The sequence below is a fragment of the Micropterus salmoides genome, unplaced genomic scaffold (assembly GCF_014851395.1).
Source record: "Micropterus salmoides isolate LMB-PRFRI ecotype aquatic unplaced genomic scaffold, ASM1485139v1 Ms_hic_scaffold_10, whole genome shotgun sequence".
NCBI classification, from domain to species: domain Eukaryota; kingdom Metazoa; phylum Chordata; class Actinopteri; order Centrarchiformes; family Centrarchidae; genus Micropterus; species Micropterus salmoides.
The window spans coordinates 26,045,524-26,063,307 of record NW_024040041.1 but is presented as its reverse complement, the minus strand read 5'-3'; the positions used below and the strand labels follow the sequence as shown (position 1 = coordinate 26,063,307).

The 17,784-nt window shown below is 43.5% G+C and overlaps 1 protein-coding gene across 1 annotated transcript in view; it reads right to left on the bottom strand.

Annotated features, from left to right (window-relative positions):
* The window catches only part of arhgap23a (Rho GTPase activating protein 23a), a 72,039-nt gene extending 60,348 nt beyond the window's left edge, over positions 1 to 11,691 (bottom strand). The window contains exon 1 of the mRNA XM_038705112.1: positions 11,275 to 11,691. Coding sequence (XP_038561040.1) covers positions 11,275 to 11,283 — 9 coding nt within the window. The 5' untranslated portion in view covers positions 11,284 to 11,691. The remainder of the gene's footprint in view (positions 1 to 11,274) is intronic.
* Between the last annotated feature and the right edge of the window lie 6,093 nt (positions 11,692 to 17,784).

The window sequence follows — 17,784 nt, the reverse complement described above, 5'->3', positions numbered from 1 at the left end:
AAAAACAAAGGAATTTGCCTTACCGTTCCAATACTTCTCGAGGGGACTGTATATGTGCTCCACTGTAGCTATGGCACAATGTATACTATAAGTGTAAATATTATAGTCCATAAGACAAAAGAAGGGAAGAAAGTGGAAACAAACAAAAAAGGAAAGAAGATAAAAATGTGGAGACGTGGTGCTGGCTTAAGCCACTGTGATGGCTCAAAGCTGGGGGCCCATGTGGCTACTATTACTCTGAGGGGTGCAAGTATCAGAGAGCCACTTCAAAAGCCTGCCTGCCTATGGGGAAACAGATCGGAGTCATAGGGGGGAAAAAGCAGCTTACGGGAGCCTTCCCACGCCAAGAGTTGCAACTGCCAACTCAGCCAACTCCGTCTCCTCTGTCTGCTCACTCTCTCTTCACAGCCTTCAACCTGTGCCTCTGGCCTCCTCTGAGACACACAATACCCCAGCCAAAGGCTTACAGAAGACACTCTCAGAAAGTCCTAGTCATGACCTCTACTCATCTCCAATTTGATTTAGATAATTACCATATGTGACCCAAATCTTCCCCTCCAGGTTACTCATACAGCGCAGCCAAAGTAGTTCCTGTGTGTACGCGGCTGTTTGGAAATCCACCGTGGCAGAGTGAGAGCCCGAAGAGGCTTAGCAGCAGTATCCTTAAGGTGGGATAGCAGGACAGATGGTCTCTGAGAAAAGGGAGGGTGATGAGGCAGACAGTGGGGTTCATGGAGCTTGCTTTTTGGGGGGTCAAGGAGCATGAGGGCTGTCACAGCTGGACCTTCTTGGGATCAGGATCTATCTCTGCAGCCTTTTCTGTCTCTTCCAGCAGTACATATGTTTTCTATTCCAGCAGGCGAGGGGATAAATCAGTCTGTGCCTGGACACGTCTGTGGGAAGAATGATCCGATGTTAGTGAACCCCTCCTGTATTGAGGTTTGTCCACATCTTTTCCCAGATTGCATGCAGATACATGCTCACGCTACGCATCAATTTCCCTGTCAGCCGAGTAAAATCGGCCTTTCTATTATTGATGGTTGCTGAGGCTGAGAGGTGCAGAGAGACAAGGACAAATGTGTGTGTGTTCGAAGTGTCATGTGTCATATCTGAGCATGCGGGTACGCGTATATAAAAATTATGATTTTAAAACACAGAAAAGAGCTGTAATTGTATCCGCATCTAGCGAAAAGAAGTGGCTTTCATCTCACATATTGCACTTGATGTCTGAGGACTCTCTTTTCCTTGTGCTGTGTCTCTGGGTCAGCCTTAGTCACTGACACACAGCCTCAGGCGTTGGGTATGTCCCTGTGATTGAGTCAGTAAGCCCCCAATTTGATGGTGATGTGAGGCGAAACACCCCGATCTCTTTCCCTCCAGGGCCGGATGGGGACAGGGAGCAGGGAGCATCCAGAGACTGTGAGAGGCCTCCCCTCGGCCATTACATAATCTCACACACAGCCTGGCGCCTTGTAGGACAAACCCATAAACAACCATCATCCTATTTACTCGCTTGACCGCGCCCCGCAACTCCCTCCTCCCTCTGGCTCTGCAAGTGGTCCTGCCTGGGTGGAGCGAGATTCTGCTGAGACAGTGGAGGCGAGGGGAGACAGGGAGGTGGAGGGAGTGGTGGGTGGACATTCCCTGCCATCCTTCATATCATTCAAGGCCACTTCATACAGCGTGTGCACTGGTATGCTACAATTAATTGTGGTCACTCCATTTATTGCAACTTTACGCCCCCTCCAAGGCTTCTGCCCCCTCATTCTTTCATATCTCCTCTGTTTCACTCCACTTCCCTCAAGTTATTGAGTCTGTCCTTTCAGTAAGCATCCGTCATCCCCCTCTGCACACACATACTTTCAGTCTAGAGGAATGTAGTTGCCAGATCTTTTCAACATCATTTACTTTAAGCCTCTACAGAGTGTGTAACACTCTAGTCTCTGTCAGGCAGCCCAAACTATCCCTCTGCTTGATACAGTTGCATTTAATGAAGGTGCTTGGATGGTTTTGCTACTGCTAAAGGGCCAAAACGAGTGCAAGTCTATACTCTCCATGGCTCTCTCTCTCTCTTTATCTCTCTCAGTTGATTTGATTTTAAAAAAAGTAACCTTCTTTCTGTCTTTAATGTAATAAAAAGCTGATTATCGCTGTCTGGGCCTGATAACGTAAACTGTTTCCGGTGAGCTCTGTAAGCAGTCAGTCCGAGTCAGGAGCCAGTGAAAGTCAGACTATGAGATAATAGGAATTTCAGCAAGTTATGTTCACATATGCTCAAGCTTAAGAGGTAATGTTCAGCTGCTTATTGCTAAGCATGTACGAACACATTCATGACCGTGTGTGTGATTGAGATGTGCATGTCAATGATAAATGAGAGAGCTGTTTGAATATTTATGTACTTGTGAATGAGAAGCAGATATGCGAGGGATTCTGCTGTATGCCTCACACTGTGGTTGTCTTTGGCTGCCTGTTGACACAGAGGCTCCTGTGGCACTCCTTTGAAGGGGGTTGCGGGAAGGTTGAGGGGAGGGGTGAGCGGCGACCCAGGCCTGCATGGAGCCGTAAATTCCCACTCTCTGCGTGATAGCAGTCCTCCTCTTTGTCTGGCCGGACAACTGGCACGAGAGGAGGAAACAGCTGACTGGTCACCACAGGCAGGCTTTGTAGCTGTGCTGCACAGGCATACTGAAACTTTTCACACAAATTAGAGAAGAATTCAGTCTGAACTACAGCTTTTGCTCAGTCCCATCATACATACTTGCTACCTTGTCCTGTTTGAACCAATAGTCTTAGGAACTTATTGGCATAGCCACATAACTTTTCCAAAATTTAAATGATGCTGTGTTTCCAGCAAACATTTATTTCCGGCAAGGTGGAAACATCATGTACGTCAAACTACACTAAAACTTTCCATTTGAAATCAAAGGACCATCCCAATGTGTTGGCTAACTGCAAATCATGCACACATTTCATTTTTGTTGGCCATTTTCAAATGCAGGCTGTACAGTCTGGATGTATTTTTCCCCACATTCTGGGTAGCCATTGGTTTCCATTGATTTCCCTTTGATATGAAAATGAATAAGTAGACTCTGCAAACTTGCTTGAGCTGTGTAATCCATCACAGTCTGCATTCATTTGACGTCACCCTTGAGTGAAGTGCAGCATAATTAAAATAACGTCTGCACTGCATCGCAATACTGTAACAGAACCGCAAAAAATTACACAACTCAAGAAGGATTTAAAGGTCTGCTAATAGTTTTTCATACTGCACTGAAACTAACAAAAAACAGTAGAGGTCTGGAGGATGTAGAGTCAAGTAGATCTGTTCAAGAAATTAAGAGACAATAAAAAATCAACAACTGATTTTTGTTGCTTTTTGGTCAGGAAGCAACCTCTATCATTTTGACATCCAGTAAAACCAAACCCGCTACACTTTGTCCTGTCTGTCATCTCTGTAGATCTGCTGACCCGTCTCCTCTCCCCGCCTCAACCCACACTACATTTCACTGTAATCCCTCTTCTCGCTTGCAGCTGCCTCGCTCATTCTTCTGCAGGCCACAGTAACTCAGGCAGAACATAACTATGAGCCTGTGGACAAGACTGGCTGCAGACAAGTTTAAGTCAAGTTCTGGCTGTTGGACCAGACGTTCGGCCGCGTAGGATACTGGACAGAATGACTCACTGAAGCCAAGAACGCAGACTCACGCGCAAACACACGCAAGCCAAGAACTACCACCAGCCTGTGCTCTTGGCTGGACATGCCGGTTTGCACCATGCTGAAGTTTAATGAACATGATTTAAAAACTTTTCACCACTCATTCAGGCATTTGTATCAACATCTACTCATTGTTAAAGTTTTTTGGGTTTTATGTATGTAAGCTTATTGTCAAAACTGTTCGAATGCAGTTAAAGTCCTATCTTTCCGTGCAAGCTGATACACTATCTCTTCCCCAAACATGAACTGCTGGGCCTCCACTTTGTGCAGTTTTCTTTCTGGCCCAGATGCAGGCTTTAACATGGCCAGAGCTGATTAGAGTGGCCATGTGGGAGTGTTTGAGATAAAGGCACAAAGAGGAGGAAATGCCCCGAGTCTGTAGTAGTGGATGTTCAGGTGTCACAGTGTGCACTAATGACCACTGATTCAACTCCCCAAAGTCTCCAATCTGTCTTGATCAATCTATTCCTCAAAGGTCCAGACAAACACAGCACGTGAGTCACATCCAGGGTATTACACTGTTTCTATAAACGTTTGCTGTTACTATAAATGCTTGGCACACATTCTTCAGAGGACATCCCTGTAGTGCCCGCCTCCACCTTTTCTTTTCCCCTAAACCTCTTCTGAGAGACAGAGAGGGAAAATAAACACAGACTCATAGTTTCAGTAGCAGTGCTGTGAGTTTCCTTCCTGCTGCCCATCACCTCAACTGTCTACAGCCTTTTTACCTTTCACAACTCCGCTTCCTGCCTTAGCATCACTTCCTGTGGCACAGGGGGCACAATGGAAATGAACTCTACGGATGAAAGATGTCTTCAAGTCACATTCGGGAACCAGTTTATCTGATATCAGCAAAACAGTTTGCTGCTGGTCACTGATGAGTCAGGAACGTTCAAAAATAACTCACATAAAGTTATCATATTGACAATGACATATTATTAGAATAGGTGGCATGTTCCCTGAATACCAGTCTGAATAAACAATGGAAAATGGACAATTGAATGATTTACTTTAGGAAAAACCCAACTTGATTTGATCACACATCCTAAAAATTCACTATTGTGGACGTTTCAAGGTGGCTACTTCCCTATAAATAACGTTTCACGACTTCATACTGGCAGTTACTTGAAGCTTCAACAAACTTTTTGAGACTGGTCCACTAAATTAATCTGCACTGCCTGTGCAAACCATTGTTTTTACACATATAGACTGTGTTTTACATGTTAGAATTTGTAAGTCTAATTTGCCTGATTGATGTGATTCAGGCTGCCTTCTTGGTCAAGTCTCTCAAAAATTCTAAGACGTTTACCTGTTTGAATGAAGGTTTAATAAAAACCTAAACTGCAGGCTAAACTTAATTAAACTAATCACAGCTGAAAAAAAAACACAAAAAGCAGTCACAGCTGATTCATTTTCATAACAGAGCACAGACTGTGATTACAACTTAATTTGAATATTCATGCAGGCCTCCTCTCTGGTGATTTAAATATGGACAACGGCAGACCTGAGCCTTTGTGGTACAACAAAAGCTTTAAGCCACACCTCTTACAGTATACACAGTAAACTGAATAATCCTGTATGTGTGAGGGGATCATATCCTAATCCAAGCGTTTTCCTGGCCTTAAAACTCAGAGATAAGTTTGTCTAGACATGGCCTTAAGGCAGGGTGTTCTTCTTTTGGAGGACAGGAGGCCACACAAGAGGAATGCTTTGACAGATTTTTAACCTTCAGAAAAGTCCTTGTCACTTATCACCCAGCCAACCACTGCTGTAAAAACATTCATCTAGTGGCAGTTTCTTCACTAGAAGTGTAATTCTGGTGTTAAGACTTAATGTTTGACACTAAATCATATACATAAGAACAGAAGGAACAAAAGACTGGCAATGCTCACCTGTCAACCTTTTAATATATACTGGGTACACACACACACACACAAAGATATACTGAATTTAAAAGGAATGTCAACTTGCAAAATGCTGATAAGAGGCCACCAAGCCAGAGAGGATTATATATCTCCCATGTGGAAGTAACATAAATGTGCACTGTCATCAACAGCAGCGCAAACAAACACCCTCTTATTCTTTAGGTTGAATTCTGTAAAAAGACCACCATCTGTTCTTTTGCAGAGATTTCCCTAAATAGATAATCCTCAATCCCTCTGAAAAGATTAAAAATTGAGCCACAGTTGCATAGTTGCAGGCCACAAGGGGGCTCATTACATTGTTTGCAAGACCAGGCGGTACAGGGATGGAGAACTTGACCTCAGATACAGCTCTGTGGTGAGTTTTTTTTATTTTAGCCCCATCAGTGGGATTTAACTGGATTTATGGAAATGATATTGATGCTATATGATCCCAAAATATGACTCTAAAAAATGTGGTGGACTGAGCAACGTGTAAAGGAACAGTCTGTTCTAGATGTGTGAGCCTCAAAATACAACAGGAGTGCCTTAACATGTAATCTGATGCAAGAGTGTGGTGATTGAATAAGAGAGGAGTGATGATACGCCAAACAGGATAATTGAAATCACAACTCGCGTGTTGTTTAGATAGACGACATTGTCTCGTTGAATTGTTTTATCTCCAGTAGTTTGTAAAATAGGGCAAGAGGTCAGTGGCTTGTTAAGCGTACAGTTTATTATTGGTATGCAGCTGTGGTGCCTACTAACAGTAGGGCAGCTCTGTGGCCTGTTTAATGATCAAAGTAATTAAACAGCAGGCATCGGTTGCACAGCTGTTCATTCTAGACTGACATCCTCACACTAAACCTGAATACTGAAGTCGAGACTCAAGGACGTAAAAGAAGAAGAAGCGGGAGGCCGGAAAACTAACACCAACAGATAGACAGACTGACCAGGTCATGGGTCAGAAACATGCCAAACTGAGTGCTGTGCATGGAAAACAGGGCCATTAGGTTAAATTGGACTGATTCAGTAGAAAACTGCCTTTTAATTGGATGGACTCCTCATGCTACTGATAAACCTCATCCCTCTGTTTTGTTCCATTATCCTCTGCTCAGCTGCTCTCATCCTGTGTCATCAGCCCGCAGATCCCTGACATGGGCTGGACAGGAAGGGCTTTAACCACATGGGCTGCCCTTTGACCCCTTTGGGAGAACACCCCCCAACTGCCCCTGCCATCTGCATTTATTCATTGCTCGCCACTAAAGTGCATTGAGGTTGAGGTCTAAAGTAGTCGTCCAGAGCTGAACAGGAGCTGTTTACTTCCAGGAGATGGGTGTCCTAGTTTCTTTCACTGGATGATCTGCCCATTGTCTGCTTACAGACATCTACCAATTGGTTATCCCCTGCCTGAAAAACCAACAGAGCCTGAATTAATAACAGGAATCATGTGCTAACATCCTTCACACGCAAAGACACACATACCTTAATTGTACACTTCACATAATGCACATCCCCATACTTTGGGAAAAAAATCATAATGCGTTGACAGTTACTTATTAAATAGGTTTTGATATATGTTTAAAAAAGCAAAAATAGCCCAAATCTGTATGTTACTTTGCTCAAGCTGAAACTTCTCTCTCATCCTCATATAATGAAGTACAAGAAAATGGAGGAGTAAATGACAATTTATTTTAGTCTGGCTCTAGGAAAGCCAGTGTCAAATGGTCATTCAGTCGGTTGAATGAACATCTCAGCAACTATTGCCCATGAAATTTGTTGTTCCCCTCAGGATGTATTGTTTTTATTTAGCGGCATCATCAGGTCAGAATTTCAATTTGTACGATTTATGACTAAATACTTTCAAAACTAATGACATTCCCAGCTGTACTTTGTGTTTAGTGCTAATTAGCAAATATTAGCATGCTAACACGCAAAACTAAGATGCTGAAAATGGTAATCATTATTCCTGCTAAAAATCAGCATATTAACATTGTGAGCATGTGACTTTAGCATATAGCTCAGTACAGCCTCACAGAGCCACTAGCATGGTAGATAAAATCTATAACAATATAAATGTACAAAATTAAGTTTTATACAAAGATTGCCAAGATGGTAATTATTCTGCATGCATGCATGCATTCAAATTACCACACATCTATACAGGCTGCTTGCTTCATCTGCCACAGAGACATTGTAATGGTGGCCAGCGTCAATCAAGAACTCCCACAGCTTCATGTCCCTCAGTTGTCCCCAGAGTCTTCTGCATGTTTTGCTCACCCCATACACAGCCATCTTAAAAACTCTATTTTCCCCCTCTAGCATGGTTAATTTCCATTGTAACGCCCCTCTTCCCTCTAATGCAAAAGAGACAAACAGGTCAGAGAAGCTGCAGCAACTCTCTGCATGGGGTAGAAGATCAAAATATGCTTAAATATTTGTGTTTAATTTCAATTTAGATGCAAATTAGCATACAAAATGCTTTCTTTTAAAGTCTCTCACTCTCTACCGTTCGGGACAATAGAACAAGAAATTCCTAAGAGTCCAAAGATTGGAGAGGCGTAAGCAGGGGGCTTCGGGGTGCCATGGGTGGGGCGTCAGATTTGACCACCTGTTCCACCACAAGGCGCACACACACACACACACACACACACACACACACACACACATTCATTCTTTTCCTTTATCCTTCCCTCTCTCACACTTGCTGTCTTTCACATTCCCTTTCACTAACTCGTTTGTAACTTAATAAGACCCTTTCTTCTCTCTCTCTCTCTCACACACACACACACACACTTTCACTCTCATAAAATATCTCCCTCCACGGCTGTTTTGCTCTGAGATAATTTTGACTGCATTCCATTTCAGTCACATCTGTGGGAAACAGACAAAACAATTTGCCAGATAACTTTGGCTGAGAGCCACAGGGACTCACACACACACACACACACACACACACACACACACACACACACACACACACACACACACACACACACTTGTATACACACATATATTACAGCTAGACATACGTCGCCTTGCCACCCAAACTGTGCCTCCAGGGAGTCTTGTTCAGACAGCAACATAAACTAAGCAGCGGACAACATCACTGAGGCTGATCTAGTATCAGGGGCTCCCTCCACTGCTTGACTACATACAGTAGTCAACAGATGAGTTATAAAGTTAATTGAGGACAATACAATAAAAGTTTAATAATAGATTATAATAGAAATTATCCCTGAATGTTGCTCTCTTCTAGCTCAGTCTTTTATGGTCTAGCAGTAACTTTTCTCCTTGGCTCGCAAAGAGAACCACTTGTTTCCGTCTGATGGATGTGGTCAGGATCGAGTTCACAGGGCAGCAGTCACCACAGGTCTGCCTTAATGACTATTGATTGGAAAGCACTAATGAGCCAAACTGAGTCTGGCAGTTTAATAGTCCTCAGGCAGATTTTTTTCACTTTTAAAAAAGCAGTGTCAGTATGTGTGGTTTATAAACTTTTAAAACCAGATCCCTCCACTGAGGATGAGTTACATCATGTGCAGCGCATGGAGCGATTACTCGGATGCAGAAGAATGCTGCGCAGACAGACTCTGAGAGAAAGAGGTGTCCCACTGCTGCCCTTGTTCACTCTCACAGACACTTTATGTAACCAGCCTTTTCCTGTTCCTCACCGGGCTACTGCCTTCCTTATCACTGTGCATGTGTGTTGGAACATGTGCTTGTCTGTCCTTGAAAAATTAGGGCACAGAAAGACACAGATACTGCATGGTGAGGTCCTGCAAACTTTCCACCATATAGTAAACACTACATGCAACTGTTTACATTTGCACAGGACGTTTACGCTGCCAAAAGACAGTAGATCCTTATTATGCTCACTGTATATCCAGAATCATCTTGAAACAACAGGCTAATGATGCCACTTTAGGCCTAAAGCAGGAAACACAAGTAGAGATAAAGCTTCACAGCCAAGTTGCTAAATGACAATGATACACGGTCACGTGATGAACAGGAAGTGCCATAATCATATTTAGCCATTACATCACAATGTGGTCCATCTATTAAAATGACACTGACCCAACCTTAGCTCTGCACCAAGGCCGTGCCGTGTCAGCATTTCACAGCACTGCACAGTCTCATAAATACTTTTGTTTCCTGTGAGCTATATTGTGCTGTAAGCTACACCATCCTCCCTTTTATTTGGTGCAGAATGTGAGCACTTAATGTGTGTCTGTGTGAGAGTATAACACTGAGCCATGACCCATACACGTGGTGTTTACTTGTTCTCCAACACACTGTGTGCTCTGTGTTGTTGTCTGAGGTTTCCTATTTTGACAAAATAAGGTTAAGAGATACACAAAACACACAAACAAGTGGAAACGTGGCGTGTGCCCTTGCCTGCTACACATGCATTCACCCATATACACCCAAACACACACACACCCATAGTCTGACCATCAGCAGTGATGACATCATCTCTGATATACTGGGGGGCTAACGTCACCCCAACCTGAGTGAGCAGACTAGAGATGTTGCCCTCATGGACCACATGCATAATTTACCCAAAGGAAGGGTTGGGCTTGGGTGTCTCCCCCATACCCCCCCCCCCCAAAAAAAAATAATCTTCTCCTCCTCCTCCTTAATCACAAACCTGATGCTCACAACACTTCCACCTTGGGAGAGGAGAGGACGCAAAACAACAGAGGAGAAGGAGGGAGGGAGGGAAGGGGGGATGAGGTAATCAATGACTAGGACACACTTGCAGTGCAATGAGGGTAATGGAGGGGAGATATGAGGAGGGTGTCTGAGCTCTTTCCTCCTCTAAACCATTCATCACCCGCTCAACTACAAGCAGCTGGGTGACTCCAGCCTGGATACAATGCCTGCTAACAGCAGCAGCTATCGGCCTCCACACAGAGCTCTGGCAAACTTTGCTTTTAATGCCCCTAAACTGTGTTTAAAGTGAAGGAGGCAAAATTCATCAAGCTACCTTCAGGTGAAAACAGTTGCTCTCACATTTCAGCTCTCAGAGTAAACAAAAGGAGCAGTGGATGTCTCTGTAAAAGCTTGTGACACCAGTACACAATGTTACAAAGCAGCGGGAACACTCGTCTGAGCCTCCTATGAATGAACGCAGGCGCGCTATTGGATTTGAGCCCTGTTGCATGACATCCCGTCTCCCGCCACCATCCTGACTCTGGGCAAGGGTGCCAATTTCTGCATGACACGTTAAGACAGATCATGCCACACCCCTCTTTTTATGCTTTTCTTCTTTTCCTCTCCCGCGTGTTGATCTGATTCCCGGTATCACTGATAAGCCAGTGAAGTTCTGAGCTGTGTCATCCCTCCAGAGGCCTGGCACTTGCCGGTGGCTGTTTGATGGCAGCACCTCTGCCGGCCCCTTCCCCCCTTCCTCCTCCCTGTAACCTAGCCCGGGGGAGAGCAGAAAACACATCTGCAGGATAAGCAGCATGCTGTGCTGTTTGTTTTCGCCTTGAGGGAATGGAAAGGGGGATGATGGATGTTATGAATGCACCAGGAGATGCTGCCTTTGTTGCGTGTGTTTTGTGTCAGCAAGGTGTGAATGTGAAGCACACTAAAGGTGGTGGTCCCCTTCGCTTCCCCTTCAGTACCTCCCCTCCTCCTTTCCATTCTCACCTGGTCCATGATTTCAGCAAGCCTCCTCCCTCCTCCTGTTCCCAGTCATGGCACGGGATCGCCGGCTGTCTTCCTTGTTTCTTCTCTTGTCCTTGTTTAGTATTCCCAACAGCAATCCAACCCTGCTCTGCTCACACAGGCGAGGCAGCCTGGCAGCCGACTGCTGCTGCTGCTGCTGCGCCTCTCCACAGAGGCATGGTTCCGTCTCTCCTTGCGTCTCCGAGTGTGACAGTCTGAGACATCCAACCAAACACTCCTCTCCTGTCCTTTTCTCTGTCTTCTCTTCTTCGGCTGCTGCTCTGGATGGAGGCTAGAAGGCAAACAGGGTGTGTGCGTGGGATCTTCACCCCTCTCGCTGATAACCACGCAGAGGGAAGAGACTCCCGCTCTAGGTTTTCGCTCTGAAGCTCTTCCACTCGTTCTCTGTGTAAGCTGGCCCCTTGCCTCGCCTCCTCTCCCTCCCTCCCTCTCTGTCTCCACTTCCCTCCTCTCTTTCCATCTCCCCTCCCCCTCCTGCTGCAGCCGAAGAGAGGCGGAACGAGCAAATGAGAAAGAAGGAGTGAGGGAAAGAGGAGGGAGGAGAGCTGAGATTGGCTGCCGGGGGGATCATGTGACTCCCGGCAGATGACTGAGGGACCCTCTACCAGCTGTCCAGCTCATGCTTCCCTGAAAACCTCTGTTGCCATTGACAACAGCTGCTGTGCAACACACCAACCACAGATCCACAGACACAAAGCCATTGGCTGACAGGATTTATGGCCCACACCTACTATTGTTGGGGGGAGCATGTTGGGACGTGTAGTCCAATCTGTGGAGAGGGTGGGCGGGGTGGTTAAGAGATGACATCCCTGTACCCCTGTGAGAAATGTTTTCCTCTTTACTCGCCTCTCTGCTTAAATGTTTATGCATTGGCGTTACACTGGCTGAGATCCAGAGCAAAAGAGAAGGACAGCAGTTCGTAGCATTACTATAGAAACTCTGGCATAAACTTAACGTAAGGGGAGGAAAGACCTCGAGGTCCGGGCATTCTTGGTCAGCCAGGAAAAAGACATCCTCTGTCGTTTCCCTCTCGGCCGGCACAGAGGGAAACTCCCACCCCACAACAACAGGAACTCTACCACCGAAGGCCATGGCTAAGCACATAGGCAACCCCCCCTTCCTCCTTCTCTCTTTCTCTTTTTGTTCATTGCCTCCTTTTTCTTTATTTGCTCTGTCTCTATCCCCTCCGCCCCCTCCCTCTCCACTTATTGTATTATAACACTCAATTCATTGCTGCTCTATCCCCCCCCCCCCAACCCACTGGAATTCCAGAGAATGTTGCAAGAGGTTACAGGTGCCACAGAGGGGAGATGTTATTATAAACTAGCAGCATGTGTTAAGAGTTGCATTGTGCAGCATCAATTTAAAGGACAAATCCACCCTGGGATGCTCTTACATTTTTATATATCATCCATTTATGATGTTCAGCGCATTCCAAGAGTTATTATGTGACGAAGAGTTGTATTGTACACTTCTGGCGAGTCCTTTTTTACTCATCCTGTGTTGTCTAGGTCTGTTTTAGTGACTGCTTACTTATATTTCCCAGGATATACAGATGCCTTTATCTTTTATTGTTTAGGTTTTAGATGTCTGACATTTTTAAGCCATCAAAATCAGCACTGGAGACATCTGGCAGGGACGTCACATTGTGTAAATAGATATCATGCTATCTCAAGGAGAAAGGGAAAAATACAAGAAGACAGCGAAATGCAAGGCACACTGCCAGCAGCTGTGGCAGTGCCAGAGGTCTCTGTGGGTGGATTTTTCCTTTTAAAGTAATCATAAACACTTTAAAATGGCATCTATTACCGTGTCTACCCAAAAATACTGCTCTGCGGGAAACCCAAGGCCCCTGCAGCTGAAAAACAAAAGAGCACCTGTTCTGGCTTATTTTAATTCAATGGACACGTAACATAGCTGTGACATGATCAGATATGGTAGCAAGGAGCAGTGGGACAGGCCAGAGAGTGTCAGGAATGCAGGTCTAAGTTACAACAGCAGTACAACAAGGTCATGCAACATGCAGCGCAGCAAACAACCAAACAAACCCTGCCCTACTTTCTATAGTCCAGCTTCAATGCATCCTTCTCTTTTCTTACCCAAATGAACGCCCTCTACTGTAAACTGCTGCATTGTCATTTGATCTGGTCAAGCCAAAAATGCTGTTTGAAGTGAGATGACTGTATGTGTGTGCGTGTGTAAGAGTGCTCTCAGAGAGAACAGCGGGTGTATTGTAATGGTGAGAGTGGTAGATTATACTATCAGCAGAGGAATTCCGATTATTTCTGAGAGTCTGCACACATGTGGGAGAAACTTCAGTTGTGTGTTGGAGGACGGTGACACTGTAGGGCACATACACAATGACATTAAAGGAATAATTTGACATTTTGGGAAAAATTCATACATGCTTTCTTGCCAACAGTTACATTAGAAGGTCAATACCACTCTCATATCTGAGAAATCCAGCACCAGTTGGTTAGCTTAGCTTAGCACAAAGAATGGAAACAGTGGGAAACAGCTAGCCTGGCTTTGCCCAAAAGTAACCTATAAAAAACATTTGCATGCTAGAACTAATTAACATGCTGTAGCTTGCTTGTTTAAATCACAAAAAAACTAAAGGGTAAAACAGACGTGGTTTATTTCAGTGCAGGACTAGCTGTTTTCCTCTGTTTCAAGTCGTCATATTTACAATACAGACGTCAGAGTGGTATCAATCTTAAAACAATTTCGTTAAGGAGGGAAAGTAGTGGGTTATCAGAAAGTTATTAAGAAAAGCATTTTTGAAAAGATTCCCTTACAGGATTGTAGAAAATTCTCAGAATATGTGAATCCTACCCAGCAGGAGAGAAGATAATCTGTCACCTTGGGGAGAGACACAAACACTGGAGAGCAGGATAGAGAAGAGAGGCTGTTGACAAAATAACAAATGACAAATTATTCTTGTTTTCAAGCCACAATAAAACTGAGTTCAGGAAGACACAATACCAGGTAACTATGAGCATCAATTCAAAAGAAGAGAAGAGATTTTACAATTATTAATTAACAATATAATAATAGCTTAATGAAAGGGTTATTTTATATATAATATGTATTCCAATATACTGCATAAAACAAGAAGAAACAACAACACTTAAACATTCAGAATATTGTCTCATTAACAAATGGCTCCCCTTTTGTGAGGTTGTGTGTTGGAAACGGTGCGAACATGATAAACCTGCTGTTCTTCATCAACTGTGATTGTTAAATTGAAATCACACTGCTGCCATCCTGCCTTACATCACCTGTGGTTACACACATCTCCAAAGAGAGGGTTTATTCAGTTCATGGACATTACTGAGCCTCGACAGCCTACTGTAGGTAAATGGCACCATCTGCAGGACCACAAGTTGAATATCATAATACAGATGATGTTTGCTCACAGTATGCTTTATTGGGCAGGTAATAATGGGCAGAGCGATTCAATCTTTAATATATGACACTTTCTTTTGAGTCAGATTTATGCTCAGAACAGGTCCCAAAAACATTAAAATCATTACATGAAATTGTATCCTGGAATAGATGAAGTTCACAAAAAGGTGTCGCCAGACAGAACACTTGAGAATGGATGTTTTTACACATTTATCACCCAAACCTCCAATTCACAACTCCTTCACAACCATGTATCAGGCAGGGTTTGGTGAGGTTATGTCCCATGTAGGTATATTTCTGTTGCTATGATTTTAGAAGCAACTACATCCTATTTGGTGGCAGAGAAGAGGGAAACTTTGTGTGATAAAAATAATCCTTATTTCATTGCAGACCATCTGCACGCCCTCAAGGTCAATAACTCTAATTTGGATACAACACATTTCTTTCTCTCAACAAACATAGAATAATAACATAATATACTTTAGCATATGGGAACTGTAACTGTACTTAGCCTCAGAGGTCAAATAATCCAAAGGCATCATAACAGTAGGACATTTGTATCGTTTCCTCCCATGCAAACGATACAAATGTCTCTGCACATGTAAATACTGTTTAATCTCGTGTCAGGCACAGACCTGGCACGTCGCACATCTTTGTTGTTGTATATTTTTATGTTGTCAGTTTATATATTTATATGTACACAATATTCTCTTCCGTTGCGTTACTTCTGCACGGCACAGACCCAGAATAATGCACATGTATATATCTGCAACGTTGTTCTTCAATTCCATATTTATATATTTCCACATATATTTATGTTGACTGTACGTTTGTCTACATGTAACACCTTATCTCCACAGCAAATTCCTTGTATGTGTAAAACACTACTTGGCAATAAAGCTCCTTCTGATTCTGAAAAGAATAGTTTAACTTACTCATTTCAAAAACAATATTTATGGGGAGTGCCGGTGACCAAGTAGTTGAGACGTGTGCCAAGCAGCACGGCGACCCAGCCAGGGATCTTTGATACAAAAATTTACAAAATAAAAAAATATTGTGACTTGTGAACTGATGAGCAAGCAACTGGGTTTTCTGAAATCATCTTTATTTGACATATCATGTGAAATACTGTCATTAACCTCAGTAAAGCATTAGTGCATCAGTAAACAGTAAACATGATTTATATATAACAGATCATTTCTGTGAGGGTTGGTGGTAAAACTGAAGCACACACGTTAGATGTATTTCTGAAATAACAGCATTGCTCTTCATGCATGTCATTTGCAGCCAAAGCAATTAACAAGAACACTGAGTTATTGAATTGACACATTCCCCTTTAACCTGATGGAGACTCTTGATTGTAGTGAGGAGAAGAACATTTTGGCAACAAGTGAAGTAATATTAACTCTGATGTCAAGCCTGAGCCAACTAAAGCATCTCTGACAACAGAAGTATGAAAAAACTGAAGCTCTCCAACTGTTTGATGAAACACGAACTTGACAAAACATGAGTACAGAAGGGTTGACCACACAGCTATATGAACAATAATGTCAAACTGAAGTAAACATTAGAGCCAACAATTACTCACTCACAGTGCTCTTAAAAGGCAAATTCTACACCTGTATTACACTCAACCCAACAAAACTGTCCTGCACCCATATATGGATTTGTTGAACTTTTTGGAGTGACATTTTGTTGGAGGGTCCTGGGGAGAGGGTGGTGGGGTGGGTTGCAAGTGGGAGAGTTTTGCTTCCACTTCTTCTTCTCCATTTGTTTTTCGTCTCCACGCCTGGATTGTTTCACATCTCTTCACATCCTAGATGACAGTTCAAATGGTAAACCATCAGGCTCTTCTCCCTGAAAAAGATCACAGCTGGTCTCAAACATCTACAGTTTGTCACTGTGGAATAAACAATTTCTTATTAGCTTACTCAAGTGCAATACTGTGATCATTTCCCACGGACATTAGCTAGAGACCGTACCTATTCCAAAACTACAGCCATCATAGAAAGCGACACAGGCCTTTCTTAGGAATATCCTTCCTGTAGTTTTCTAATACCACCACACAATGTAACATTTTCAAATAATAGGCTAGTATTTGCAAAATATAATTTATTGTATACAATGAAACACTCCCTTACCATTGTCCATGATGGAAACCAGGGATGCAGGAGGGGAAAAACACGCATCCTGTGTTCGCCTGTGCACCGGCCGCCTGTGTGGCTGAGCGGGGCGCCTCATCATCACAGCAAGTAGATGATGTAGGAGAGGAACACGAGGCCCACGATGGCGAAAAACATCAGCATCAAAATGTCCACCATAATGGAAACGCTGTCAGAGATGGACGGTGCAGACGCGAGAAGGACACGCAGCAAAACAACAGCGCTACAGTCGGTGTGAGGAGATCGGCCAAGATCGGAACCGTTCGGAAGTCGACGGCGTGAGAATGAGCTCGACCTTCCCCCACTCCTGCTACACAACAGGAAGCGAAGGTAGCGTGCTAGAAAATGTTTTTTAACGGCATGCTGCACACTCAAACCCCATACAAAACTTTAAATACCAAAAAGTGTCACTGCTGAGGGCGATAGGCCTACACAACCAGGAAAAATAAATATGACCTGACAGGCTAAACTCCGGGTAAAGAGTTCACCAAAAACTTAGGGGTGATTTCCTCCATAATCGGAAATGCCAATAAAACTAATACCTATAACTTTCTACTTATTACGACATTTACACACAGTGCACTTTGTGTCCACTTTGATAATATTGTTTAGTTGTAGCAAATATTTAAAACAAAATATAACCTACACTTAGTTGCCAGTTTACTAAGTACACTACAGTTAAAACTACATTTTCTTAAAAGATCACACAGTTGAATTAACACTTATCTAAAACAGTTTGAACAAAAGTTGACCTTCGTGAAGGTAGGATTTACTACACTACTGTTGTTTTAGACTGCATTAGTCTAGGTGTACCTATAAACTGGCACCCGAGTGTAAATACAATGCACCCACATCTTAGCGGTTTTAATAATCTCAATCAAGCCAGCCGTTTTGCCCCAAT